The 27,052-nt window shown below is 45.0% G+C and overlaps 2 protein-coding genes across 4 annotated transcripts; both read right to left on the reverse strand.

The window, feature by feature from the left end:
- Positions 1 to 7,448: 7,448 nt before the first annotated feature.
- On the reverse strand, positions 7,449 to 12,240 carry zgc:162297 (uncharacterized protein LOC555865 homolog). 2 transcript variants are annotated; one of them, XM_035417213.1, is made up of 6 exons: positions 11,983 to 12,240; positions 11,384 to 11,466; positions 10,961 to 11,141; positions 9,898 to 10,048; positions 9,285 to 9,412; positions 7,449 to 8,149 (listed from the first exon to the last, which is right to left on the reverse strand). In XM_035417213.1, the coding sequence occupies exons 1-6, from the start codon at positions 12,032 to 12,034 to the stop codon at positions 7,959 to 7,961; spliced, it is 786 nt and encodes a 261-aa protein (XP_035273104.1). In that variant the 5' UTR covers positions 12,035 to 12,240; the 3' UTR covers positions 7,449 to 7,958. The 2 variants fall into 2 exon arrangements, with proteins under 2 accessions (XP_035273104.1, XP_035273103.1); XM_035417212.1 differs by lacking the exon at positions 11,983 to 12,240 and adding an exon at positions 11,559 to 11,710.
- A 315-nt stretch (positions 12,241 to 12,555) lies between these two features.
- si:dkey-181f22.4 (receptor-interacting serine/threonine-protein kinase 2) lies at positions 12,556 to 26,676 on the reverse strand. Of its 2 annotated transcripts, none has more exons than XM_035420057.1 (12): positions 26,556 to 26,676; positions 25,682 to 25,872; positions 24,568 to 24,727; positions 22,956 to 23,105; positions 22,065 to 22,207; positions 21,866 to 21,915; positions 20,469 to 20,630; positions 17,222 to 17,307; positions 16,718 to 16,786; positions 15,715 to 15,886; positions 15,020 to 15,190; positions 12,556 to 13,809 (listed from the first exon to the last, which is right to left on the reverse strand). In XM_035420057.1, exons 1-12 carry the CDS (start codon positions 26,556 to 26,558, stop codon positions 13,502 to 13,504), a joined length of 1,665 nt encoding a protein of 554 aa, XP_035275948.1. In that variant the 5' UTR covers positions 26,559 to 26,676; the 3' UTR covers positions 12,556 to 13,501. The 2 variants fall into 2 exon arrangements, with proteins under 2 accessions (XP_035275948.1, XP_035275947.1); XM_035420056.1 differs by lacking the exon at positions 26,556 to 26,676 and adding an exon at positions 26,024 to 26,462.
- Positions 26,677 to 27,052: the final 376 nt, after the last annotated feature.

Here is a 27,052-nt window from a genome sequence, read left to right on the forward strand (position 1 = left end):
AAAGTTGCATCTAGGGTTAGGGTTTGGGTTGGAATTAGAGTTAGGGTTAGGGTTGCAGCTAGGGTTCGGGTTAGAGGTGGAGCTATGGTTAGGGTTGTAGTTAGGGTTTCGGTTTCAGGTAGGGTTAGGGTTCCAATTTTCTTGGAATTATTAATTTTGACAACACTCCATAAAACAACAAGGCTGTTCTGGTCATTCTCGCACCCAGAGTCGGCTATGGTTAATCCTCCACATTAAGACACGTACACATTACCATATATATATCTACCCGTCATCCACTTTAACAGTCCATTAAACCTGTTAACTCCAGCTAAGCGGTCACCAAAATTAAAATTCCGATCCTCTCCATGTCACATGCTGGCCATTGCGGCTCCACACTACAAAAATTATTATCCAGATCCCAGCAACTATCAGAAATAACAGAGGGCTTTGTGTCTCCTCTGAACCCCCCCCCCCCCGGCCAACTGTCCTTAGCCGAGCAGCATCATCTGTACTGTTTTGTGTACTTCTTTAATCCTGTTACCTTGGTGAAAGCAGGTGGCGGAGCCCGTGGAGAACCGATCGAAAAACTACCAGAAAAAGGAAAAAAAGAGCTGGACTGAGTCGCGGACGAAGACCAAACCATATTTAAATGAGTGAATCCCGTGGGGAGATATTTCTCACGCAACCAGACCAGGCATCACCTCAAAATGTAAGACCTACCATAACAAAAAATTAAAAAAATACTTTTAAAGACATTTTATGACCTTAAATTCTGAAAATCTTATTTAAGACTTTAAGGATCTGCGGGAACCCTACTTGATAAAAGGTGAGGACAAGGGATACCCTGATTTTGGATTGTAATTTTTTTTTTTTTTTACTAATGGGATTTAACAGTATAGTCACATATATTTGCATATTTGTTTCTGTGAAAAACTTGTTTTTTCTAAAAATAAATGAATACAAAAACATTCCTTGTATTTCTGTCATTGAGTTGATATTTCCTTTGTTTCTCATTGGTTTAAATTCAAAAATCATTTCAGAGAAATCCAACGGCTTTAATTAGGGTTTAGGGTTCAAATTATGATTCTGGGTTAGGGTTAGGAAAGCAGCAAGTGTTGAGAAGATTAAGATTAAGACGTGTCCAGGAGCTTCAGAAGAGGTTATGAGAATGGTTACTCTTAGATTGGCAAACATTTTTCACTAGTAGGGTGTAACAGTACAGTGTTTTTTTTCCAATTAAATACATTTTTATAATAACTTACATTTCCTTTTTCATCTTTTGTTCCCAACTTTACATAAAAAAAACATACATTTATCAGATGATTCTGAGGCCTAGAAATACAGTTTTGGGTTAGAATTGGGTCTAGCATCAGGAATATGTTAAAATATGTTGAGGGTCACGGTTAAAACAAGACTGTTGCCAATTGAAAGAAATCACAGCTTTAAGATGTGTAAGAGGGTTTAGAGTTGCAATCTGGCTCAGCGTTAGGGAAATAGTTAGCGTTTTGGTTGAGGCAGAAAGCCCAGTTTTTTCATGGTTGGCACGTGCAAGTACAGCTTTCTGTATTTATTTAGACATTTTTGTGGGTAATGGTGGCAGGTGTTGTAAGTTGTTAGGGGAGAGGGAGGGAGAGAGAGAGAGAGTGGGGAAAGATGGGGGGGGAGAGAGAGAGCTCCCATGTTGGAGGGGACGGACTGATTCACCTCCTAGAATTCAGGTACTTCTTCAGCAGCCCCTCATCAGAGCACTCTATATCGCCCCCTACAGGCTGAGAGAGACAACCTGCAAAAAGACCCCCCCCCCCCAAAAAAAATAAATAAATAAATAAAAAATAACAAGGGAGCAGGCACCCAGACTGTGACAGCAGCGGTAACAGCTGCCAAGGTGCCAGATCGCTGGCTGCAGCAATTAAGCTTAAAATCCCCCAAAAAGCCTCTGCACGCCACTCAGGGAGGGGGGGGGGGATTAGAACACAGTCCTGACAGCCAACGCACAGAACCAAATTAACACACTGGACAAAAGGCGCCTGTCATTCGTCCCCAAAACGCGCGGGAGTCCCAAGAACAAACAAACAAAAAAAAATGATCAAAGGGGCGGCAGACACAACAAACACAACCGCCGGAGGATCAAATTAGCGGCCTTCTCTGAGGGAGAGGAGACACACAAACCCAGGTGTAATCAACACCTGATTCCACCTGGGAGAGCAGCATGCGCCAGGTCTCCAGGGAGACGAGGTGCAAAGAGCGGGACGTATGAATTTCGTGGGTAAAACGGGTAACGCACTTAGAACGCGATTAGATCAAATGTGCTGTATTTATAACATTACAAACGGGAAGGAAACCCACACACACACACACCTAGACAATCACCTCCTCATCAGCAGACATGTAGGCATAAGTCTGTAATTCTAGCATAGTCAATGAACGTTATCACTGTGCAATGTGCAAGTCATCCTTGTATTATTTTTTTTTAATCGGCGTGTTACTTTCCGTGATATTCCTGATGACATTTTATGCACTACAGTTGATTTACTTAGTGGAACATTTTGACCCCAATTTTTGTGTGTCTGAGGTACAACTGTATGTTTGCAGTAGCTACCAAGAGGCTAATAAGCTTAAAAAGCTTACAAGTTAAAAAATAAATCATCAACAACAACAACAACAAATAACAGCAGCATCCGAGCCTGTCGCACAGAAGCACCTGTGAGAAGTGAGCAGCCCAGCTAATGTGTTTTTAAGGAGGGCAGACGAGGTTAGGAACAGCTTGAGTGCAGAGCAGAGAGGAACTTCACTGTACTGTAGCACCGTCTGGAAAATAAAAGGGGGGGGGGGGTGGGGGGGAGCACACAAACTACGCCTCTAATACACTTCTGCCATAAGCCCGACTTGAAATGCAGCGTAGTCGCACAAGCCCTGGGGAGGGCTACTTTACACAGAGTTACCCCACCCCCACCCCTCCCCTCCCCTCGTATTCATCATGACCGGGAGTCTGAACACTGAGTGAGGCTCCTTCACAAGGCTGTTGTTTCAGGACCCCGCCACCAGGTGGGGCTATTGCTGTCCGTAGACTAGAGAGATGGGAAAGTGAGATTTTTTTACCAGCCAAAACATGGGCTTTGAACCAGTCAACAAAGGAAAATGCCTTTTGAAATTTTTCAAACAAGCCACTGATTGACAGCTCATTGTAGCTCCACCCATTTTAAGGTTCATGCATTGTCACTCTCCTGTCACTAGGAAAGAGCTCACGGCTGCACTGCAGTGCCATACCAACGGCCGGCAGCTCCCTCGCATTACCGTGGAAACGGAGCACAACTGGGTGCTCCCCCTCCCCCCCCCCAAAGGTGTGTGCTTCGCCCCACAGCACCTCGTTAAAGAGCCTCTGCCCCAGGTGAAGGGTCGAGGCTGTCTATCCCCCAAACAGGGCAAAACAAATTTAACCTTTCGAAAGGTAGGGAAATGTTTCTTTTTTCTTTTTTCAAAATTCTAAGTCAGTGTTCTAGAACTCCACTGCTTTCAATCGGCAGTAGTGATTGTGACATCAGCATTAGAATGTTCAGTTAACATTCTGAACACAGATTTGTGATCTCACAACTTAAAGGGGTAAGAAATGTAAAATATTACAATGACTGTGTTTGCCCGCCTTTCAGGCTGATTGTTATACCTCAGAGATGTATGGGGGGGGGGGGGGGGCATTTCAGTTAAAACGGCCCTGTAGTTTTGTGGACCAATACAACCTATACACATATGTACATATATTTATGCATGTGCACATTGAGAAAACAAACATTTAGCAGTGATACCCAGCAATGATCATTTAAATGTCTTGGAAGAAAGGGAGAGAATTTCAGTGCTTTTGACACACAGCGTTGGACACACGCGAAAATGCGTATTAAGGTATATTCTGTTTTAAGTTTGTAAAGGGTGCATTAAGTGCATTATGCATCAGAACTGAAAAAATGTCTTAACTTAATGTCTTAAAGACCGGCTAGACATGCAAACGCAACACACACACACACACACGCACGCACGCACGCACACACACACGCACACACGCACACACGCACACACGCACACAATGCAAGCAAAAATAGAAACATTAACAGCAGGGCCAGGCAGTGCTCAGCTTGAAATGGAAGGAATTAAATTTGGGTGGCAGGAAAATAAAACCGTTGCTTTTTAAAAGGATCCCCAGGGTGCCCGATAGCTCCAAGTGGAAGCAGCAGGAAGCAGGCATGTAAAATAATGGCGAATTAAACAAACTTGATTTAAAGATAGTGGACAATGAGGTCTAATTTCACTAAGTAAGTAAAGGAAGTAATTTCCTGGTGCTAGAGCACTGGGGGGAAAAAAAAACATCCAGTCTGCTTTCAATTAAAAAAAATAATCAGCCTCGATATTACAAGGATTCAAAATGGTGCATATATTACACCGTTGTTGCTCACCAGAGAAAACGGAGAACGAAGGCTTTCAATTTAGCTGGAGGGCCGAAGTCCAGAACGCTGCCAGAATCGCCATGTTTTATACATGTGCTCCCTCTGCTGGTCAATCTGTGGAACTGCACGACCAAAATCTACCATCTTTAATTACGGATCCGCAACACCTCCACCCCCCACCCCCCACCCTATCTCACACACACACACACACACCCACGCCCCCGCCCCCACCCTGCTAGCCCCAGAAAAGACTACCCTCTCCAAAAAACAGGCACAGCCCCTGTCCTTCTCATCAACTAAGAGAAAATCTAAACTCCTGTTCCATCTCTAAGATTAAAGCCAAATCCTGAACAATGTTCCTCCCTTCACAGAATCCTTTTTTCAGAGTAACATAGGAGAGAGGTGAGCTCACTGGTAGAAATACACAAGTACTTTAAAAGTGCTCTGACAGAGGGTTTTTTTTAATTTTTATTTCACCCAGGTGCACTGTGGGGCCTGTAGTACACTGCAGGGATAGACTGGAGACAATGGAGGCAGTGTTGAGCGTGCACACACACACACACACACACTCACTCTCACACACACACACACACACTCACTCTCACACACACACACAGACACTCACTCTCACACACACACACACACACTCACTCTCACACACACACACACACACTCACTCTCACACACACACACAGACACTCACTCACTCACACACACACACACACAGACACTCACTCACACACACACACACACAGACACTCACTCACACACACACACACACACACTCACTCTCACACACACACACACACACTCACTCTCACACACACACACAGACACAGACACTCACTCACACACACACACAGACACTCACTCACACACACACACAGACACAGACACTCACTCTCACACACACACACACACACACTCACTCTCACACACACACACACACAGACAGACACAGACACACACACACACATAGACAGACATGAACGCAGCCACACGCACACACGTACACAGGAACACACACACGCGCACCCACGCACACACGTACACAGGAACACACACACACGCGCGCGCACCCACACACACACGCGCGCGCACACACACACGCACACACACACACACGGATCAGCGTGGCCGTGTAGGTGACCTTCATCCACCAGAGGCAGGTGTGGGTACGGGGCCAGCTCCCAGCCGGCTGCTCTTTGGCAGTTGGGACTGTCGGCTTGGCAACAGGCCTCCACATCGCCACAAGGACAAGGAGCACAGTGAGCAACAAGCCAGGGAGGGGGTGGTGAAAATCACAATCATAACCACCCCCTCAACCCATTAAGATGATTACATGCTGCGTAGGTGGGCAGACATCGGTTCTGATTAACAATTTGATTAGCCAATGATGAAAGCACATTGCTTTTTCTTTTTTTTTTTAAAAGCCATCTCCTTTTTTAAGTGTGAAGGATGCAATAATTGATAATCCTGGGTAATTTCATAATTAACACATTTTCCCCTGCCATCGCACAATTAACAATGCCACAGTTTGCAGGGTCAGCCAGAGGCCCGTATCAAGCAAACTGGGAGAGAAAGAACACAAAAGGAGGAGAACAGTGATGTAGCGTCAGAAAGAAAGGGAAAGGAGCAAGAAGGAAAGAAAGATTGCGATGAAGAAACAGAGAGGAGGGGAGATGAGAGAGAGAGAAAGGAGGGAGAGGTATACGATAGCGGGTAAGAGAAATGGTAAAGTGTATATATGGAATGTTCTGACACATGCAATGAGGAGTCAAAAGGACAAAAAACACTGACTGACAAATTGGTATATTTACAATATAGTATTCCTAACCTACATCCTAAGCCTAAAGTCAATTGCTACAGGCAAAAAATAAGAAAGAGAGAAAACTTTCAACTTCACACAGACACCACACTGGCAGTGAAATACAGGAAGCTGCTGTACATTTTGGGGCCTGGATAAAAAATAAGTCAAAAAAAGGTAACTCTCCATGTCCACTAGATGGCAGTGTGGTACATTATTTCGTGATTAAACACCTCGGGAGGGAAAAAAATGGCAAAAGCATCTCTTTAGTATTCACCTGTTCGCATTAATTCACACCAGATTATCAAGCTCGAGAGAGAGAGAAAACTGCCCGTGACTACTGGCAGACTTAATTTCTCCCCAGCCCAGCGCTCATTACAGTCATTTCAGAACTTCATCACCGCAGTGGACGTGAAGGCAGAAGAACCGCTCTGTGCTCTCGGGCACATTATCCACAGAGGGGAATTAACTAACACTGCATCAATACCCAGGATGCACAGCGCCAAGGTTAGGAGTCATTATCCAAACACCCGGCAATTAAAGAGGCCTGAAGCATCAATCACGGTCGTCAGCAACTCCGCATCGGAATCAGTCCTGCAGATTAGCATCCTAACACTAGCATTTCACAGCTCTGACACACCGGCAAATAACACCAGAAGTCCACCTCCTACCTGTTTGGAGAGGGTCATCATTCTGGTGTCTGGGACAGGCGCGCATGGGGAAACAGGGAGCTCTTCACCCCAAACGTACAGCGATGCTAAACAGGACAACCATCCACGACGGCTGAGCCAAATACCGGGCACATTCTGAACACCTCCCTTCCCTTCTGTGCAAAAGCTACGCTTCGAAAGCGGTATTGATTATGGTAAAAAAAAAATAAAAAAATAAAAAAACATATATATATATATATATACACACATATAAAACTCACATTTCTCTCCTGTCCATAGCAAGAAGGGTGCAGGATTTTCTACAGACGCACTTCTTTTGGATACGTAATTTGATAAATCTCACGTCTCACACAGAGTACGTCCTCCCTTACTACCGTTCTTGGCACCTGACGCCTCGGATCGCACAGACTATCCACATGCCCAGGTGCAAATTCTTAACACCCAGAAGTTCTGTCTCCACGTCCCTTGACGGACACTGAAACATCCTAATATCATTCATCGTTCAGCGAACTGAAATTATGAACTGAAATAACTGGAAGAAAACAAAAACAAAGATTTGATTTCACACGGATCCTTCCTTTTTAATTCACATCTTATATAATTATTTTCTGTCCTTTTTAATGAGAAAAACTGAAAAGTTAAATCCACCTCAGTATTACATAGATCACTACTAGCACTAGCTCTACTGTTACACAAGTACTGGTGTTTCAAAGCAGGTCATTCAAATAAACCTAATTTACTACACTCGTGTGTATATTATAGTATACATGTACTCTTATTTACTCTTTAAAAATGGCGATATAAACATGCTTAAACAAGTAAACGTGATTTGTTTTTGTAATGAATCAGTGTAAATATTACGTAAGTGTTGAGTAGTTACATAAATTACCCAATCATTACCCTTTCTCAGAATTACAATTTTAACTGAAACCACACTTACGTTTTCACTTCAAATGACATGCAGCAATATTGTCATCATATTCTAACAAGCATGCTGCAGGTTAATATAATGCTTCGTACTGTGTAAAGACAGAACCTCTGGAAAATTTGGATTATAAGGCTTTTTTAGAACCTCAGTTCATGCATCTTTCCCATGAACCTCTTCACCCTCTCCGGATCCACGGGATTCGCCCAGTGCCCTCCCGTCTTGAAATGGGAGCCAATGATCATCGCGCTTGCATCGAGGTAGCGCTCCAGATTGCCGTGGGTTACTCCGGAGCCAATGAGGACGGGGATCTTTACTGACTGCGCCACTTCTGCAATACACAAAAGGTCACATGACGGAGCGTTCAGCCCGCTCAGTGTTCCGAGCAAATTCACGGATCTGTGCTGGTGCTGGTGTATGGCCTGACTGGATTTAGAGTGAAATATACAGAGTGGTGGTAGTTAGTCCAGGTACAGTCTAAAGAGATGAGTCTTCAGACCACGGCGGAAGATGGGTAGTGAGGGAGAGGTTTGAAGGGGGACAGGGAGTTCGTTCCACCCCTGGGGAGCTCGGGTGGAGAAGCTCCGCGATCCCTCTGTGACTCGGTGGACCACAGCTAGTGGCGCCTTACTTGGCGGGGGGGGGGGGGGGTTAGAACAATTCCAAGGGCCTGGACTGACTGTACCCCTGCCGACAGCCAAGATATCACCAGACTGGATCACGGTACTGCCTTACACCCTGGTCAGTAAAAAATTATGTATCCTCGATAAGTGACAAGCTTTAACTGTTAATACATCAGTGTTCAGTATTCTGAGCGCTGGACATTAAAAACGAAAGCGTTAACAAACCGCTGGATTCAGAACATAAACGTCCCGCTCAGTTATCACCATTCTGACGCATAGGTTTGGGAAGAAACAGGAAGGTGTGTCACCCGCAATATTTTCATATCAATGAATCACTAGACTGTGCTTGCGAGACTGTGCTTGTTTGACTAAGTGAAACTAGCTGGTTCAGTAGCACGTTTCCCCTGAAGCTGAAATGAAACCTACGCCTGTGGTTTCAGGCATACTGTAGGCAAATCTCACTAGCTGTAGGAGGCAACGTAGCCCAGATGACTATTAAGTCATTTGTCCCAAACATCATGGTGCCCCGAAATGGGGCCGGGGGCTATGTATAAAAAGTGCTGTGATGTCTACATGGTAAAACCAAAATGCATAGAAAGTTAAAACACCCTTTCATACAAGCTGAGAATCGGCACTTCAGCCACACGTGAAAGGTTTCATTGCAAATCAAAAAATTGTGTGGAGTACAGAGCCAAATCAAGAAGAAAAAAAAAATGTCTTTGTCCCAAACATTATAGTGGGCACTGTATGAGCAAGTTGCGTGTACACACTGCTGACTGACTTGTGGGGGAGGAGCCTGAAGCTTGATTGACAGCATGACGCGGAGAGAGAGAGAGAACTCGCCTCTGAGCTCGCCGGGATCCGCCTCCATGCCCGTGGCGGTCCCCGTGAGGATGACTCCGTCGGAGAGGAAGAACTCGGCCGCCCTCGCCGTCTCCACCACGCTCACGTCGGACGTCAGGGCGTGGGAACTGGGGGGGGGGGGGGGAGGGAGGTCACAGAAAGAGCGGGCTGCTTTAAACCCATCCACCTCATTACATTACATTTCAGGTGTTTAGTAGACGCTCTTATCCAGAGCGACTCGCACAACTTCTCACACAGCGTTTAGGCTACACTGCATCCATTTACACAGCTGGATATACACTGAAGCAATGCAGGTTAAGCTCCTTGCTCAAGGGCACAACGGCAGTGTCCTACCTGGGAACCGAACTTGCTACCTTCAGGTTGCAAGACCAGGTCCTTACCCCATTATACTGCACACCTCATCCCCTCGCCATCATAAAAGCCCCCTGTACGTTAATACCCAGAATCCCGCAGTCACAGCTGGTGACGGTTACGATTGCTAAACTAAGGTATAATACCCAAGATCACTGCCGCGCAGTGCTGAGCTAACGCTTTCCCCCGCGTTCGTCTCGTACCGCCCCAGGGCATCATGGGACACGGCGGCGCAGCTCGCCTGTGCTTCTTCTTGATGTCGGCGAAGATCTGGACGCGCTCGGCTCCGATCTCCTTCCGGTAGCGCAGCAGCTCGGCGGCGCAGGCGTTCAGGAGGCCTTCGTCCGCGACGTGCGAGAACACGAAACCCTCGGCGCGGACGAAATCGAGACCTTCCCCCCCGAGGGGAGGAGAGGGACGAGAAAAGAGAGGCCTGCTGCTCACCCAAAAACGCTCGCCCAACAGTAACACAGACACAGGAGCCTCATCGGGCTGGGAACCCGTGAACAAGGCACGTTCAACTCACGCAAGAGCGTTCAACACGCACTTAATTAAAGAAGTGATTGTTGCTTCATTCGTTTGTGCCTAAGAGATGTAGCAACTGAACAGAGACTGGATGGATGGATGGATGGATGGATGGATGGATGATTTTTCATGTCCAGTCATGACAGTGAATCAAAAAAATACCAGCACAGTGGATGGAAGTGAAAACTTTTGCAAAACAAGAAAAATGCAAACAACTGGCTAACAAATCCAGAGTGTAGCATGTGTGTAGATGACAGATATTTTATGGGAACTGCCCAAAAGCCAGAAAACAGCCAGAGGCCCTGGGAAATTAAGAGCAGAGGGAGTTTCCTCATCTGCTAGTCTTTAAACTGTTCTTACTGTTCCATCCCATGGAAATTTAAGCAAGTATGACCCACTATCAGATCACTCCCTTACATCTGACTGAATTCCACAACTCTTGACAACAGTCATACCTTTCTATAATTCTCATAAAATCACAATAGCCTTAAAAAAACAACATCCTATTTCAAGTTATAGCCTATACTGGTCTTGGCTTCCATGGGGTTAATCAAAACAATGCATGTTTTGCGCAAATATGTAATAATTTAATGTGAAGAACACAAATATGCTGTTTGCAAGATGATGTCCGCACAAACTATCACGCAGAAGCCAAGGGCGTGTGCAAAACGAACATCACTGCAGTTGACCCGCGCTCATTGAAGTTTAAATCACCATAACATCAAAAGGGACTTCGCAGGTACGCCGGTGTTAGCCGGACCGGTGGAAGAGGAGCATACCTGAGGCCAGAGCTACAGCCAGAGCCTGGCGGTTCGCCGCAGTAAGGATCTGAACGCCGAGGGGGAGAGACGGGCAGGTCTGCCTCACGGCCGAGCACACGGCCGTCATGCAGGCGCACACCTCCGGTCCCGGGGCTAGCGTGTAGGGGAGGTCGTGCATGTTCTCAATTATCAGTCCATCCTGCGAGACATACATTGTGTGTTAGCTAGATGCATTAAGCTACGACCACTGTTACCGACACAGCCATCGTTTTCGAATCAGGCCCACCCATGCAGAAATTGTGGAAGATAGTTCAGGGAATCCTCACGCGAAAAGCAATCTGTTCACTAGAAAAATGCATACATACTGGTTAAGCCACGACAGCACAATAAAATAACATAATAAATAAACATTAGAAATTGTAATAATTTCGTTTTTCTTACAATTCCTGCTTCGTTGTATATCTCGGCTTCACGGCGCGCGCTGTCGATTATCTCCAAAATATTTGATCTCCCCAACGGCGTGCCTATAAGGTAAAAAAGCAGTTAGCCAACGTTATATCAACAAACAAAACACACTATTATCGTAAATATCTGAATAAATATGTACAGTTTAAACCTGGTAGGGCTTTAACGTGCACCATGCCAATGACTATAGACTTTAACCGCCCGAATAGATCTAAAAACTTCATTTTTCTTCAGTTCCCCAGTTCGAAAATCTTTAGTTTTGTGCATCACGTGACAGGTCAAGGTGCATGTTTGCTGCAACACTGGTGGTGATTTTTTTTTTTTTTTTAATATTGTGCATTGATATATTGTGTTATCATAAATAATGTGATAGAAACACGATACATTAAGAAATGCACATTGTGGCCACACTCGAGACAAAATATTACCCAACATTTTTTTAGTGACGGTAACTTAAATGGGTTTTGTCTTAGGCCTATGCGGTAGCCTAACACTCGGGAATTGTAAGGAATGTACTCTATAAAAACGTTAGCCAAACAAAACAAAAAATGATAATAATAATTTGTCATGCATACCTGTAAAATAGCAATAGGCTATATGCTGTTGTCCAAAATCAAACACTAGCATTTGGTCCTATTCGCCCTGATATGGGATCCAGTGTCTTTGCAACTACAGTGCAGCCTCTTCTACTGATCTGGGGTCAGGGCATTTCTTTGTTGCGTCGCCTTTTTTCGGCACTTCTATCCCCACCACTTCTCGCTGGGGAGTAGCGACTTCTGTAGAGACTGTCAGCTTTGATGCCATAGATACTGTTCTTTTATTTCTTTTCAGTTCGGTGTTAACCTCTGTGTGCGCGGGCGCGCGCGCGCGCGTTCGTTCGTGCTTGCCTGCGTGTGTGCGCATGCTTGCGTTTTAACTGCACTCCATTGTTTGGAACCAAGGAGATTCGAATAGCTGGAACTGTTATAGTTAAGGATACATTTTGGGGTTACACAAGATTATTATTTTGCTTGCAGTTTTCTTTGCTTTTACAAATGCCTCATTGTGGCTGGGTTAGTCTGACATTGTCTTCCAAGCCCCTTAGCTGCACACACAGAATGGCCTAAAATAAGAACAAATATTAAAAATGAAAGGGACCACGACAATAATACTTTAATAGTGTTTATTAAATATTCAAATGTAACCCTCACTGTGCCAAATATTTTTTTAAATACAAAGTATATATGTATTCTTTCACCCAGTGCAGATGCTGTACCACACATACACGTAAAGTTTTTATTTATATTTTATTATCCCTCCTCATGTTCTTGATACAAGATACCAACTCAAAAGTGACTTGAAGAGACATCCTCACCAATTATGGCTACTGCCAGTCATGTACAAAATCCAGTGCTTTAGAACTCATCACTGTCCCAAGGGCTCAGGCCACTTCCAGGAACAGACAAACATTTTGTGAGGTCACAGCAGAAACAGATTCCGTGGAATGTCACGCGCACAGTGCTGTGGTCTCCCAGGATTCCGTAAGACAAAGAGCAATGCATTGGTCAGCAACCAATGACTCCCCCACGCATGAATCAGCCTTACAGGAAAAAAACTGCCTGCGATGTGTCTGTCACATCAAACTGCCACGCTTTCCCTGGGCTGCAGTGGAATTCCCTGAGGACTGTGATTTTTTTTTAAAAAGTACAAGTGCGATAAGCAATATAACGTTAACAATACAACACTGCACCTTGGGAAAACCATGAAAACCATTTGAGAACTTTTTTTTTTTTACAGTTACACTGTAATGTCATTGGTAATATCATTATAATACTGGGATATGGTATGTTTTATGAAAACTACAAGGCCATTTATAATGACATCCATGGAAAATCCCTCAGTAATAAACAGAATACAAAGAGTAATGGAAATGACAGAGGCCAGTGGCTCAGAAGCCATACACTGGTGCCCCCGTGTCAGCGCAGAAACCTGTCCCTGGTCTAGAGACTGGAGGGGGGGGGCTTCATTAACAACCAATCCAGTCCCTAAACAGAATGCTGGGGATGTTTGGGTGGGGGGGTGGGGGGGGGGGGGGTGTGACATCACGCCCCCTCTTCAGTTGTACAGGTGGCAGGGGTGGGGGCGTGCGGTCACCATGGAGACCAGGCCCAGGGTGGAGGCCACCAGCGCGGCGGTGCCCTCGCCCAGGCAGAGGCAGGTGTCCAGCAGCGAGCGCGTGCGGGCGGGCAGCGTCATCGCCGCGGTGATCAGCTCGTACGCCTCGCGGCTCAGCGCCCGCCGCGCCCGCAGCACGTCCAGCAGGTAGTTCAGCCGGCCCTCCGTCATGCCCCACACGATGACCTCGCGCATCTCCCGCAGGATCTGGCAGCAGCTCGGCCCCGTCGCGCAGCCAATCGGAACGCCTGAAGAACCAGGAAGGAGAAGAAGGGGGGGGGGGTTAAAAGTCTGTGATGTCATAATAGGGTAAACATTCTCAGTGATGTCATAATAGGGTCAACGTTCTCATTACGGGCTGCTGCACTGCTGTGGGCCTTGTGGCCCACTGTGTGGGGGGGAGGTTAAAAGTCTGTGATGTCATAATAGGGTAAAAATTCTCAGTGATGTCATAATAGGGTCAACGTTCTCATTACAGGGCTGCTGCACTGCTGTGGGCCTTGAGGTGAGTGGGCCCAAATGCCTAAGTGGAAACGCTGCTGATACACGATTGAGCAGACTGAGCAAAGTACTTTCATTTCAAGTCCTGAAGTACAACTGCCACAGCTGAGGTAACCTAGTTACAGAATGTGCACACGTTTATAATGTAATGTAATGTTATAAGCCGTTTTGCTCTTGGTTGGGACACTGGTGAAGCACAGTACTGTAATCGGATTTACTCAGTACAGCCTATATTCATATCTGACTGAGCCTTATTTGTCACACACAACTTTAATCATTAGTGTTTCCCCTGCCTTCCCAACAATTCCTTTGTTGCATATTTGCTAGACCCAGTTAAGTTAAACAGAGCCCACAAAAGCAGGTGTCTCACAAGGGAGAAACATCAGGAGGAACATGGCAAATGCATCGTTTCCGAGTTTCCTGCCTGCAGTTTGCACCTTTGTTCGAACAATTTCACTGTTATTTTCTGGTTTGCCTTTCTTATTATCACATATTGGAAATACGGGGTGGAAAAGCCATGGCGTATAGCCAGATTCACAGAAATAATGACGCAGCCACTAGAGGGCAGTACAGATCCACCAGTACTAGCCCAGACATAACCAGTCATTCACAGATGCAGGACAGCAACAGAAGCCAGAGCAGGGGGTGTGTTCCAGTACTCGAAAAATGTATCCTCCTCTCCTCCACCACCGCCTCCTCTCCTCCGCGTCTGGGAAAACTGACCCTCTCTCCCTCCCAGTGACCCAATTTTTCGAGGAGGGTAGAGAAGTGCACAGAACCATAATGGCGAAGCGGATTCAAACCCGACTCCTCCCCTCCTTTCCTCCACACACTTCCTGGTGGGAGGTGAGTGGTAGCGGGGGAGCAGAGGGAAAGGAGGTGAGGAGGTAGTGAAGAGTAACGGGACGCGCCCCAGCAATAAGCAGGGCAACCCGCGGCAGGGAGGCGGGGTCTTACCCTGGCAGCCGGCGGCTGGGGGTCCCGGGGGGGAGGGCTTCAGGGGGTTCAGGGTACCAGCGGAAGCAGGGGAATGCAGAGATGACGGAGGAGAGGGACTCTGCCGCTGGCTCCGCCTCTCTGATGCACTCCTCGGGCGGGGCAACCTGGCATCCTGGCAGCACAGCGTCTCTGGCACACAGAGAGAGGGAGAGAGGGAGGCTCGCAGATGAGCACCGTGGACGGGTCTGGCCACTAGGGCGGCGACACACGCATCGCTTGGCAAAGGCAGCTCTTTAGCATGGACAAAAAAACAGGGAACTCTCCATTTTCACCCCTACCACCACGACCCAGTACAGTGGCACTTCTGACCCAAACTGGCTGTCACACGTCAAATTAGATAAATAGGCGTGTCTTAGCACTGCTAACTCAATGTTAAAAACTTGGTACATAAGGCCCAGCACAAAACCAGTTTGCCAAACAGCCATTGGCCACTGAACCATATTGCCCAGAAAGCGAAAATGAATCAATTTTCACTTTTGGCTAAGAATACGTCAGAATTAACTCTCAGTTCCTGACTGATTCATACCTGTAAGGTTCCACTGTGTTAGCGTAAGTAAATATATCAAGAATGTAATCGAGCATCAATATTATCATTATCGTGCTTTGTTTTGTCATTTACACACCGACCAATGTGGACCTGGACATGGGCTCACCTGCACAGCTGGAGACAAGGGGCGGGCTCTTCCCCTGGGTGGGCGGGGAGAGGTTATTTGGGTGGACGCTTTTGGGATTGAGAGTCAGTGGGCCGGGCGTGGCCGCCTGGACTATGTCCATGGGCAGGGTCTTCGTTCCGGCGCTTTTTGCCTCCTGACAGCCACCGTAGAGCTGTCGATGAGACGGACGTATGAGAGGAAGATTTAATTCATCCTGCTTCACCCGGCAACCCTCATCTCTGATATGAAATATAAGAAACTGATGACGAGCTAATGACACAATGACCTTCGTCACCCAAAAGAACAATGAGCTGAGCGGTTTTAAATTGCCAGTTTGATATTGAAAAAAGAAAGAGAGTAGTCTTTTAGTGAAAGCTGTACTGCCCTCCCCTTTCTGTACGATTATACCTTGTAAAAATAATAATAATAAAATACAAAAATATCTTCCCAATAAAGTTTTATTTAATTATTTAAAAACCAAACCTGCTACATACACTCAAACAAGACCACATACCGAACATATATTTTTTGTTTCGGTTCGTACTCAGCCAATTTGTCATGGTTTTTTCATCACTCGATAAAAAAGGCTGTTTTGTTTCACTGCATAGCTTGCTCCTCCTCCTGCTGTCTTTTACATTTTCTGAAATCTTGCTGGAAGCTTGAGTACTCAAATGGCATCACACTACTGTGCAGTCCTTGGTCAGTAAAAATGCTGCCTCAGGCCACAGACTGTGGTCCTATAGCCTATACTTTGCTACTGCAGTTCAAATGTTATATCACTAGCAAATCATGACAGAAAGTATCACTATTATTTCATTGTTTAAGTAAGTTGGGGAAGTCTCTCTGAATAAGAGAATCTGCTAAATGCCTACAATGTAATTTAATGTAATGTTTATACATAGGCTTCATCCAGAACTGGCTTCAACTTCAGAATAAGCCACCAGTTTTAATATCAAGCCTCATCTGAGAGAAATATTGCAGCAGGGTGTAGTTCCCACCGTACCTCCATATTGTTGATCTCCATCTTCATCTCTCCTGCCTGTTGAGCCTTAGAGCCCAGTAGCGCCCCCTCCTGGACACAGGACAGAAAGCGACACACACACACACACACTCACATTAGCTAGTCAGTTAAACTCCAAACCACATGACAGGAGAGTGAGGTTTCATCAACTCTCATAACAGCTGGAGCTACACTGAGCTGTCGCTGCCTTGCCTGAACCAACTGGAAGACTTTGCTACGCACAACAGAACGCGACAAATGGCTCAAATCAGCGAATCACAGATAACACATGGTCTGCCTATTTAACTGGTATCATTCCCTCCAACGCTATCCAAACCATCTGCACAATTCTAACACCCACTCTTCAGACTCATTTGTGGTCTGGCCCAGGAGGCGTGTGAGCTAGGCTCACTCCCACAGCTTTGAGCTCAGTGTTGCTGATGGGAGGGGAGTAGGCCTGTGTGCAGAGAAGGATCGGGATGCTCTTCCGGGACGTTTTCCCGATACCTTGCGTTCTTTCAGCTGGGCCGCTGCCCGGGCTGGGGATTCCAGGTCAAAGGTCGCCAGCGCCTTCTTTAATTCCAGCATGCAGTCTGGGGATGGAATGAAGGAGAAGGAGGAGGATGGGGGGGGGGAGGGAGGTGAGGAGGGAATTCAAAGCATGTAATCAGTCCTTCACATCAAAGTAAATACAAAAGCCGCCAGTAGTGATCTTCAGTGGAATGGTGTCAAAGTTATTTCCTTACTAAGCATTATGTAACCTCTTACAAGAACTTCCTGATTTCATACACGCTATTTGCAATGACTAAGCATCCTCAAAGTCGGAAAATTACCCCACACTTGCTTCTTTACATTACATTACATTACATTACAGGCACTTAGCAGACGCTCTTAACCAGAGCGACTTACACAACTTTTACATTGTATCCATTTATACAGCTGGATATATACTGGAGCAATTTCAGTTAAGTACCTTGCTCAAGGGTACAACGGCAGTGTCCTACCCGGGAATCGAACCTGCGACCTTTCGGTTACAAGCCCAGTTCCTTACCCACTGTGCTACACTCCGTCCTAATGCAGAAACACTGATCACAACCCGCCCCTCATAGCGGTGAAGTTGACAGTTTTAAAGGCTTCTTATATTGCATTACATTCATTCAATAGGCCCAGAGAGGCTAAGTGCATGAGCGCACTGAAATGCTAATTAAGAACAGGGGATACTCCAGAACAGGACAGCATACCAAAATCAGTTCTAGCCAAAATTCTCCCCCTCTGTGAGATCCCCGATCTCATATCAGGAAGTGAGATTTTAGGGACACACAAATTTAAACTCTTTGGCTGCGCATTGACCAGTCATCGAGAGCGGTTAGGGCAGGGGTACTCAAATCTGGCCCTGGGTGCCAACAGCAATGCCGGCTTTCATTCCTCCCCTCGAACCAGGGACTGATCACACCTGGGACACCAGGTGAGTGAAATCTCTGACCAATCAGGGACATCAAATCGACCAATTAACTGAGCGGCTGAAAAGTAAACCAGCAGTACTGACGGCCTTCAGGGCCAAATTTGAGTATCCCTGAGTTTAGGGGTCAGGGGGCAGGAAATGGTCGTTACACACAGAGGCCACCAGAGGGCAGAACTTTTTTCATGAACAGACAGCTTAGGTAAGCAGGGCTTTTGGTTAAACAGTTAAACAGTCAGTTAAATAGCAGCTAAACAGGGCTTTCAGTTAAATAGCAGCTAAACAGGGCTTTCAGTTAAATAACAATTAAACGGGGCTTTCAGTTAAACAGCAGTTAAACTGGGCTTTCAGTTAAATAGGGCATTGAGTTAAATAGCAGTTAAACAGGGCTTTCAGTTAAATAGCAGTTAAACAGGGCTTTCAGTTAAATAGCAGTTAAACAGGGCTTTCAGTTAAATAGCAGTTAAACAGGGCTTTCAGTTAAATAGCAGTTAAACAGGGCTTTCAGTTAAAAAGCAGTTAAACAGGGCTTTAAGTTAAATAGTAGTTAAACAGGGCTTTGAGTTAAATAGGGCTTTGAGTTAAATAGCAGTTAAATAGGGCTTTCAGTTAAATAGCAGTTAAACAGGGCTTTAAGTTAAATAGCAGTTAAACAGGTCTTTAAGTTAAATATCACTTAAACAGGGCTTTCAGTTAAATAGCAGTTAAACAGGGCTTTAAGTTAAATAGTAGTTAAACAGGGCTTTGAGTTAAATAGGGCTTTGAGTTAAATAGAGGTTAAATAGGGCTTTCAGTTAAAAAGCAGTTAAACAGGTCTTTAAGTTAAATATCACTTAAACAGGGCTTTCAGTTAAATAGCAGTTAAATGGGGCTTTAAGTTAAAAAGCAGTTAAACAGGGCTTTCAGTTAAAAAGTCGTTCAGAGTTTAACAGCAGTTTAAATAGCAGTTAAACAGGGCTTTCAGTTAAAAAGTCGTTCAGAGTTTAACAGCAGTTTAAATAGCAGTTAAACAGGACTTTCAGTTAAAAAGTCGTTTAGAGTTTAACAGCAGTTTAAATAGTTTAAACAGGGCTTTCAGTTAAAAAGTCGTTTAGAGTGTAACAGCAGTTTAAATAGCAGTTAAACAGGGCTTTCAGTTAAAAAGTCGTTTAGAGTTTAACAGCAGTTTAAATAGCAGTTAAACAGGGCTTTCAGTTAAAAAGGCGTTTAGAGTTTAACAGCAGTTTAAATAGTTCAAACAGGGCTTTCAGTTAAAAAGTCGTTGAAAGAGTTTAACAGCAGTTTAAATAGTTTAAACAGGACTTTGAGTTAAAAAGTCATTTAGAGTTTAACAGCAGTTTAAATAGCAGTTAAACAGGGCTTTCAGTTAAAAAGGCGTTTAGAGTTTAACAGCAGTTTAAATAGCAGTTAAACAGGGCTTTGAGTTAAAAAGTCGTTCAGAGTTTAACAGCAGTTTAAATAGCAGTTAAACAGGACTTTCAGTTAAAAAGTCGTTTAGAGTTTAACAGCAGTTTAAATAGCAGTTAAACAGGGCTTTCAGTTAAAAAGTCGTTTAGAGTTTAACAGCAGTTTAAATAGCAGTTAAACAGGGCTTTCAGTTAAAAAGTCGTTTAGAGTTTAACAGCAGTTTAAATAGTTTAAACAGGGCTTTCAGTTAAAAAGTCGTTTAAAGAGTTTAACAGCAGTTTAAATAGCAGTTAAACAGGGCTTTCAGTTAAAAAGTCGTTTAAAGAGTTTAACAGCAGTTTAAATAGTTTAAACAGGGCTTTCAGTTAAAAAGTCGTTTAAAGAGTTTAACAGCAGTTTAAATAGTTTAAACAGGGCTTTCAGTTAAAAAGTCGTTTAGAGTTTAACAGCAGTTTAAATAGTTTAAACAGGGCTTTCAGTTAAAAAGTCGTTTAAAGAGTTTAACAGCAGTTTAAATAGCAGTTAAACAGGGCTTTCAGTTAAAAAGTCGTTTAGAGTTTAACAGCAGTTTAAATAGCAGTTAAACAGGGCTTTCAGTTAAAAAGTCGTTTAGAGTTTAACAGCAGTTTAAATAGTTTAAACAGGGCTTTCAGTTAAAAAGTCGTTTAAAGAGTTTAACAGCAGTTTAAATAGCAGTTAAACAGGGCTTTCAGTTAAAAAGTCATTTAAAGAGTTTAACAGCAGTTTAAATAGTTTAAACAGGGCTTTCAGTTAAAAAGTCGTTTAAAGAGTTTAACAGCAGTTTAAATAGTTTAAACAGGGCTTTCAGTTAAAAAGTCGTTTAAAGAGTTTAACAGCAGTTTAAATAGTTTAAACAGGGCTTCTTACCGACGGCAGTCGGGCGGCTCTGGGGATCTGCGCTCCAGCAGCGGGTTATGAGCTGGGCGAGCACGTGCCCGAGCGGCACCTCCGGCGGCAGCCCGCAGTCCTCCGCGCCAGGCCACTCCCCTCTCTGCACGTACAGCAGGAGCTCGCTGACGTGGCGGATTTCTGCGAGGGAGGGGGGCAGGCGGGAATCAGAAACGCCTGCGGTGTCATCTCTTCCTGTGTCCGCTCCCCGACCCACACGTCCCCCCCCCTCCTCCCACCCCTCCCACGGACAGAAGTTCATCTTCCACTTTTTTCTGACCCCAGACAAAGAATAAAGGGCCCTCCTCACATTGCACTTGTTTTTTTTTTCTTTCCTCTTTTTTTGTCGTTTTCAACCAATGCCTGGAAGTGGAAAACACGAAATACTACCGCATAACACCACTCCCGAGTGAACCCATTACAACTACAGCCCCTTTGTCTGCTAGCATTTTGCCATAGCACTGTGCCAAACACCGTGGGTACACCGTTCTACATTCACCTTTTCACACAGCACAGTGCATCAGGTCCTTATCCAGCACACATGTATTTCAATGAGGCTGTAGGCTACGGCGAAAGACAGACTCATAACGCAGGCCGGGTGTGGAACCGGGAGGTCAAATAGCTCTTTGGGTTTGTGCTCGGTGACCTGCATCTGGATCATGCTCAGGATTACTCAGTCTGGGCCAAAAGGACGGAAGCTGAACTTTAACTGACCCTTTGACACCATTCCGTCTCTCGCTAACATATGTAACCTTATTATAGTTTGCCTTCCTGGATTTTTTTATTAGTCGCCTGTTCATCATCAGGGCTGTCAGTCTGTCCTTGATTTGTTTACACTCAATGACACCTAGAGTATTATTACAGGAGAATGCTACATGTCCATTACACTCAATGACACCTAGAGTATTATTACGGGAAAATGCTACATGTCCATTACACTCAATGACACCTAGAGTATTATTACAGGAGAATGCTACATGTCCATTACACTCAATGACACCTAGAGTATTATTACAGGAGAATGCTACATGTCCATTACACTCAATGACACCTACAGTATTATCACAGGAGAATGCTACACGTCCATTACACTCAATGACACCTACAGTATTATTACAGGAGAATGCTACACATCCACATAGCTGCCTTCAATGGCAATCAACCATCAGTTTGACACCCTAGGATTCACCGAGGCATGTTTTACATATTTTACATCTCATCACATATTTTACATCTCATTTAGGCAAAACGCACATGCACAGCGCACACGCTCACAAACACACGCACACCCACACACACACACACACACACACCCGCGCACACACACACACACATAAATATGACGGCAAGGTACGCAGAACATTCCAGAGTCTTACTTTCGCACGGAGCTCTTCTGTTCAAGGTCTCCCAAAGCAGCATTCCAAAGCTATGCAGGACAACGAGAAAGACACGCAAGTTACCAAGTTAATTTCCACCCGAAAAAATCATACACATTACATGTGTATACACATGTACACCACCCCCCCCCCCCCAAAAAAAAAAGTTCCCCTGAGTTATTACTGTGCTCCCGCTTACCTGTACACATCTGCCTCTGTAGAAGACACGCCCCCTCGGAGAACCTCAGGTGACAGGTACACCAGATCCCTGAAGCAGTGTGTGCCCCCCTCGTGGAGAGTGGACCCCATCCTCTGCCCAGTCCTCTGGCCAAAGTCACACAGCTAAGGAGCACAGGTGCATCACACAGCTGCATTACACTGGTGCATTACACATCTGCATTACACTGGTGCATTACACAGCTGCATTACACTGGTGCATTACACAGCTGCATTACACTGGTGCATTACACAGCTGCATTACACAGGTGCATTACACTGATGCATTACACAGCTGCATTACATATCTGCATTACACAGCTGCATTACACAGCTGCATTGCACAGGTGCATTACACAGCTGCATTACACAGCTGCATTACATAGCTGCATTACACTGGTGCATTACACTGGTGCATTACACAGCTGCATTACAGCCCACACCACAATTGTAACCAGCTATTTACTTTTATCGTTTTGACTATCCGTATAATTGTTTCTTGGACCTGACCGTGTCACCTTGCTTTATTTCTTTTCCGGCAACCGTTGCTGAACATAAATGAACATTCTACAGTCCCTGACCGTCTCGTCCAAGTAATCATCCAGAGACTAATTTACGCATCGTCGTCACAGCTCAGCCAACCCACTTGTCATTTGTACTGGTCCTGGTTCACTCAAGGGACACATACGGACCGGAATAAAACGGAATAAAATTCGCTCATGAGAAAAGTTCTCAGATAGAACGCTTATCGGTAGGGGCTTCCCTCCAGCGCGCGGGTATTCCTTCTCGTCCGTTATCGTCAGCCCGGCGGCAGTTGAAAAAACACGGACGCGCAAAATGCGTACGATTTGTAACTCCGGGTTACGCGGCTCACCTTGGCCCGGTACTGCTGGTCCAGCAGCACGTTGGTGGGCTTCAGGCTCTGGTGAGAGACCGGCACGGCGTGCAAGTGGGACAGCCCTTCCGCCACATCCAGAAGGATCCGCAGGCGAAGAGCCAAAGGGAATTCTGGGTAAAGCTGTGTCTGGGGGGGGGGGGAGCAGAGTGGGGTGGGGGTGGGAGGGGGGGGGGGGGGGGGGAATACGACAGTTACGTTCCCTTGCTTTGTGGAGTCTACGCATGCCTGTCGCAATCCAGCAGGTGGAGCTGATTTGAGGGCTTGATTGCCTGATGGTGCACACCTGTGTGTCCACCTGACAGCCAAGTGGATAAAGTCTGAAGACACATAAAGAAATAAACCAATGGGTTTCTCAAGACTGAGATCTGAACTGCTGTTTTCTGTTTCAGAAACCTGGAATCGGTTTTTGAACTCTGGGTGAACGGGAGGAACTGTAATGTGTGTGTAACCCTACGGGTGAGGCGTGTGGCACAGTTGGTAAGGGTGGCAAACTGGCACGTTGTATCCAAAGCGCAGCATAAAATGGAGGGGGGCGGGGTGGTTAAATCTCTGCCGTTGCACTCTCTGGCCCGTGATCACTTCTCTACCTGTTATCCTCTCCGCTCTCAATGTGTGAATGAAGCCACAAATACACAAGGGTGCCATAAACGTGAAGCGAAAATCCGGCACTGAAAGGTAACGATGACAGTACACTTCCTGCTGTGCGTACCGCCACCACATCCTCAACCCGAAATTAAACGAGTAGGCGGAACTGAATCATCCTGAAAAATAATCATTTTTAAAAACAAAAGATGTAGAACCTTTAAAATTTACATGTCTACAGTTGGGTCAAATTGTATTTTTTGCTCACACCCAGTTTCAGAGAGAGCTCAGCCCTTTTCTTGGTTAGCTTTTTTGGGGTACTGTGAATTTTTGGGGGAGCTGGAATAGCGAAACATAGGAGTGCTGATCATGGGGGGGGGGGGGGGTCTGTTTTCACTTTGGGTTTATAATGCATGAGATCAGCACATGGACAAAAGGGAGGCTGACCCAGGATCAGCTATCCTGGAAAAGAGGCCAATGTGATTAACATTCCCTTTCAGAATTTTGGCGCGAATGAGTAGACTGTTACCTGGCAACAGTTACGAGACAAACGCAGGGTTCGCCAGCTATAAATAGGGGGTTTCCACAGCCTTTGACTGGCTACTTCAACATTAACAATCCCCCAGGCGCTATTGCCTTTGTCCAAAGTCAGGTGAATACCAAACCGCGATAGAAAAGTGAAATTAACCCAATTCCTTCTGTGGTTTTGCTGCTGCGTGATCATAACATAACGTAAAACGAGAAAAGCCTATTCAGCCCAACAATGCTAGCCATTTTCCTGACTGAATTAGCACTCTGATCACCTACAGACTAGATAGTATCTAATACCGTATCAAGCCTAGTCTTCGGCCTCTACTACGCAATCATCTTTGTTTTGTCCAACCTGCTGTAAAAACATAAGCGCCGTTTTTAATAAAACGCATTATTATTATTATTTTTTTTAATATATATTATATATATTTTTTAATCATCATCACTAAAAAAAAAAAAGGTCAGGCAGGCCTACCTCGTACAGCAGAGAGTGGAGAGAGCTGCCAGGCATCCAGTCCGACACCAGCCCGACCAGGCAGCGGGCCCGGTACCAGCCCAGAGGAACCAGGACCCGATCTGAGCAGGCCCGTCTGACTGCGGCTAGGTGCTGCAGATACTGGTCACTCCACTGCTCTCTGTTGGTGGTGGGGGGGGGGGGGTTTGGGTGAAAAGGAACAGGTAAACAAGAGCATCACCTGGCCCATCCAGACATCAGAATTCAGAAACCCCCTGGATTGCCGTGGGGGAAACAAGGGAGTGGCATTGGAAATGTGCAATGGAATCAAGAGACAGTGCAGCTCAGAAACAAATAATTAATAATATTTTTTTTTTTTTTTTTTTTTTTTTTTTTTTTACATGGCACCTTTCCTATAGTAAAGTATATAGAAAACCGCTTAAACATTATATTTAAACAAGTATAATAAGGAAGCAGCAAGATACGGCACATTTTTTTTTGCGAAAAAACAAAAAAAAAAAGAACAAGAGCGAACATTTAAAAAAAAAAGAAAAAAGAAAAAAACGAAACTGCCTACGGGAGGACTGGCTTTGCTTTCTCAGGCTGAAGAACGGGAAAAAATATCAACATAGCTACCAGCAAGTGGTTTGTAAGTTACGTGGTTCATTTTTGTTACCGATTACAAGCCATTGCTCGTAATTCAAGTAATCTCGGTTTTGATTTAAAAGACTAGAGGCCTCCAAAACTGAGGAAACGGTATGGAGATGGCGCATACGGCATACATCAGCAGCAGTAACACTTCACTCCAACCAAAGGCTTTTGAGAATGGCAGGCAAAACGATTTCATATCTTTTCCTCCATCAGAAAATATTAGCTACGTGACAAGTAATCACAGATAAACAATATCCCTGGACAGTAGACACGCGAGATTAATTTATGTCCCGTACCACTTAGGCCTACAGCAAAAAAAAATGTTTCTAGTTCAAGGTGGATTTGACCTGTTCACTTCAAGAACGTGTTCAATGTCTTTAATATTTACTTATAAATACAGTGTGTCCTGAAACAAGAGAGCGATTGTGCTGCGAGCTACTGCTAAAGCGCTTTATGCTCTGTGGCGCCGTCGTAGCCTACTCACCTCTCCGAAGCAGAACGCAGGGGCAAAAGTTTTAGCGACACGGGGCGGCCGGTTCGGCCGTAGAAACCGCGGAGGCACGCGCCAGCGCTCGTCTGGGCCAGCACCACGTTCTGCACGTCCTGCTCCGCGACATCGAGCAGCAAACCAGGCTGCGCCATAATCACATTCACTTGACAACACGACACAGGCGTCTGCAGGTGCAAAAAATAAATATTCGCAGGACATGAGATACAAATAAGCAAATGCGTACGTTTTCCGTCTGTCCCGTAGATATCTGCAATATAGCCTACTCTTCAGCAAACAATCACGGTGGAATTAGTCAAGTTCGGTACGTTAAATTACATTGTGCATGTTGCATGTGTATCCTCACGATGAGATGCGTGTGTCAACTGTCCAACTCCACCATTATCCCTACATCGATACAAAATGCAGTACAACCGTAACGGAAATGCGAAGACGAAGTGAGAAAACCACCGAAAGCCGCATAAGCTACTTCATTCCCCAACAACGGAGCACTGGAGCGCGATCAACAGAACTGACTAAGTTTTCGTGACTGGAAAGTCCCCACTGTAAAGGATCGAGTCAGCTTAAGTGCCACAGCCCAACCTTGTCGAAACGCTTATGTTTCTGTAAAACTACCAAATCGAAGAATCGAAATTGTTGAAAAAGGAAGAAAAAGTCTACGAAGAAGCAACAACACCAACCGATCACACGGAAGTTTGGGACAACTGGGTATTTCAAAGGGTTGTAGTCTACAGCAAATCCACCAACTGTATGCTACTTACTCGGCTTAAACAAACCGGTTTATCGGGTAATCGAATTACCTTAGCCTACATTAAATGCGAGTTAATAGGCTTTATAAGAAATTACCTACCATGTAGTTACATTCATTATTTTATCGTGGTTTCTCAACTATCCCCTAACAATCCGTCACTACAGCTAACCTAACCAAGTGTTCCCTCTGATGCGTGGTTGAAACACCTATGATCTAAAACCAATTTCTCAGTCTGCGATACATACACCACGACCACGTGCTATGTCGTATCTGTTTACATGCTCTCTCATTGGCTGTTGAACTTCAGAAACCCCCTAAAAACCCCTTTCCCAACGCCCACGGATCTTAAGAAATTCGACCGACTTAAGTTTTCAAACAAATTATGAACTTCACAAATTCAAAATAAATATAAATGCAACGGGAATAAATATATACAGAAAGAAATTAATCAAGAAATAAATAAATACGGAAATAAATACAGAAATTAATGATAAAGGAAATAGACAAATAAATGGCGAAAAATCAATTTATGTCACATTTTACGTATGTAATTATTTCTGTGTAAATAAATATATGTTTACATTTTTCTTTGAATG

The sequence above is a fragment of the Anguilla anguilla genome, chromosome 5 (genome assembly GCF_013347855.1).
Source record: "Anguilla anguilla isolate fAngAng1 chromosome 5, fAngAng1.pri, whole genome shotgun sequence".
In the NCBI taxonomy this organism is placed as follows: Eukaryota; Metazoa; Chordata; class Actinopteri; order Anguilliformes; family Anguillidae; genus Anguilla; species Anguilla anguilla.

What these genes read in the sequence shown, in the direction of transcription:
- zgc:162297 (XM_035417212.1), bottom strand. Translation starts at nt 11,631, where the DNA reads ATGAAGTTTTTAGATCTATTCGGGCGGTTAAAGTCTATAGTCATTGGC. An exon ending in GACATCAAGAAGAAGCACAG is followed by an intron (nt 9,413 to 9,897) that starts GCGAGCTGCGCC and finishes CCCCCCCCCCAG; the next exon opens with TTCCCACGCCCTGACGTCCG. An exon ending in GGATCCCGGCGAGCTCAGAG is followed by an intron (nt 8,150 to 9,284) that starts GCGAGTTCTCTC and finishes TGTGTATTGCAG; the next exon opens with AAGTGGCGCAGTCAGTAAAG.
- si:dkey-181f22.4 (XM_035420056.1), bottom strand. An exon ending in TCCACTCTCTGCTGTACGAG is followed by an intron (nt 23,106 to 24,567) that starts GTAGGCCTGCCT and finishes CCCCCCCCCCAG; the next exon opens with ACACAGCTTTACCCAGAATT. An exon ending in GAGCCGCCCGACTGCCGTCG is followed by an intron (nt 17,308 to 20,468) that starts GTAAGAAGCCCT and finishes TTCCATCCCCAG; the next exon opens with ACTGCATGCTGGAATTAAAG.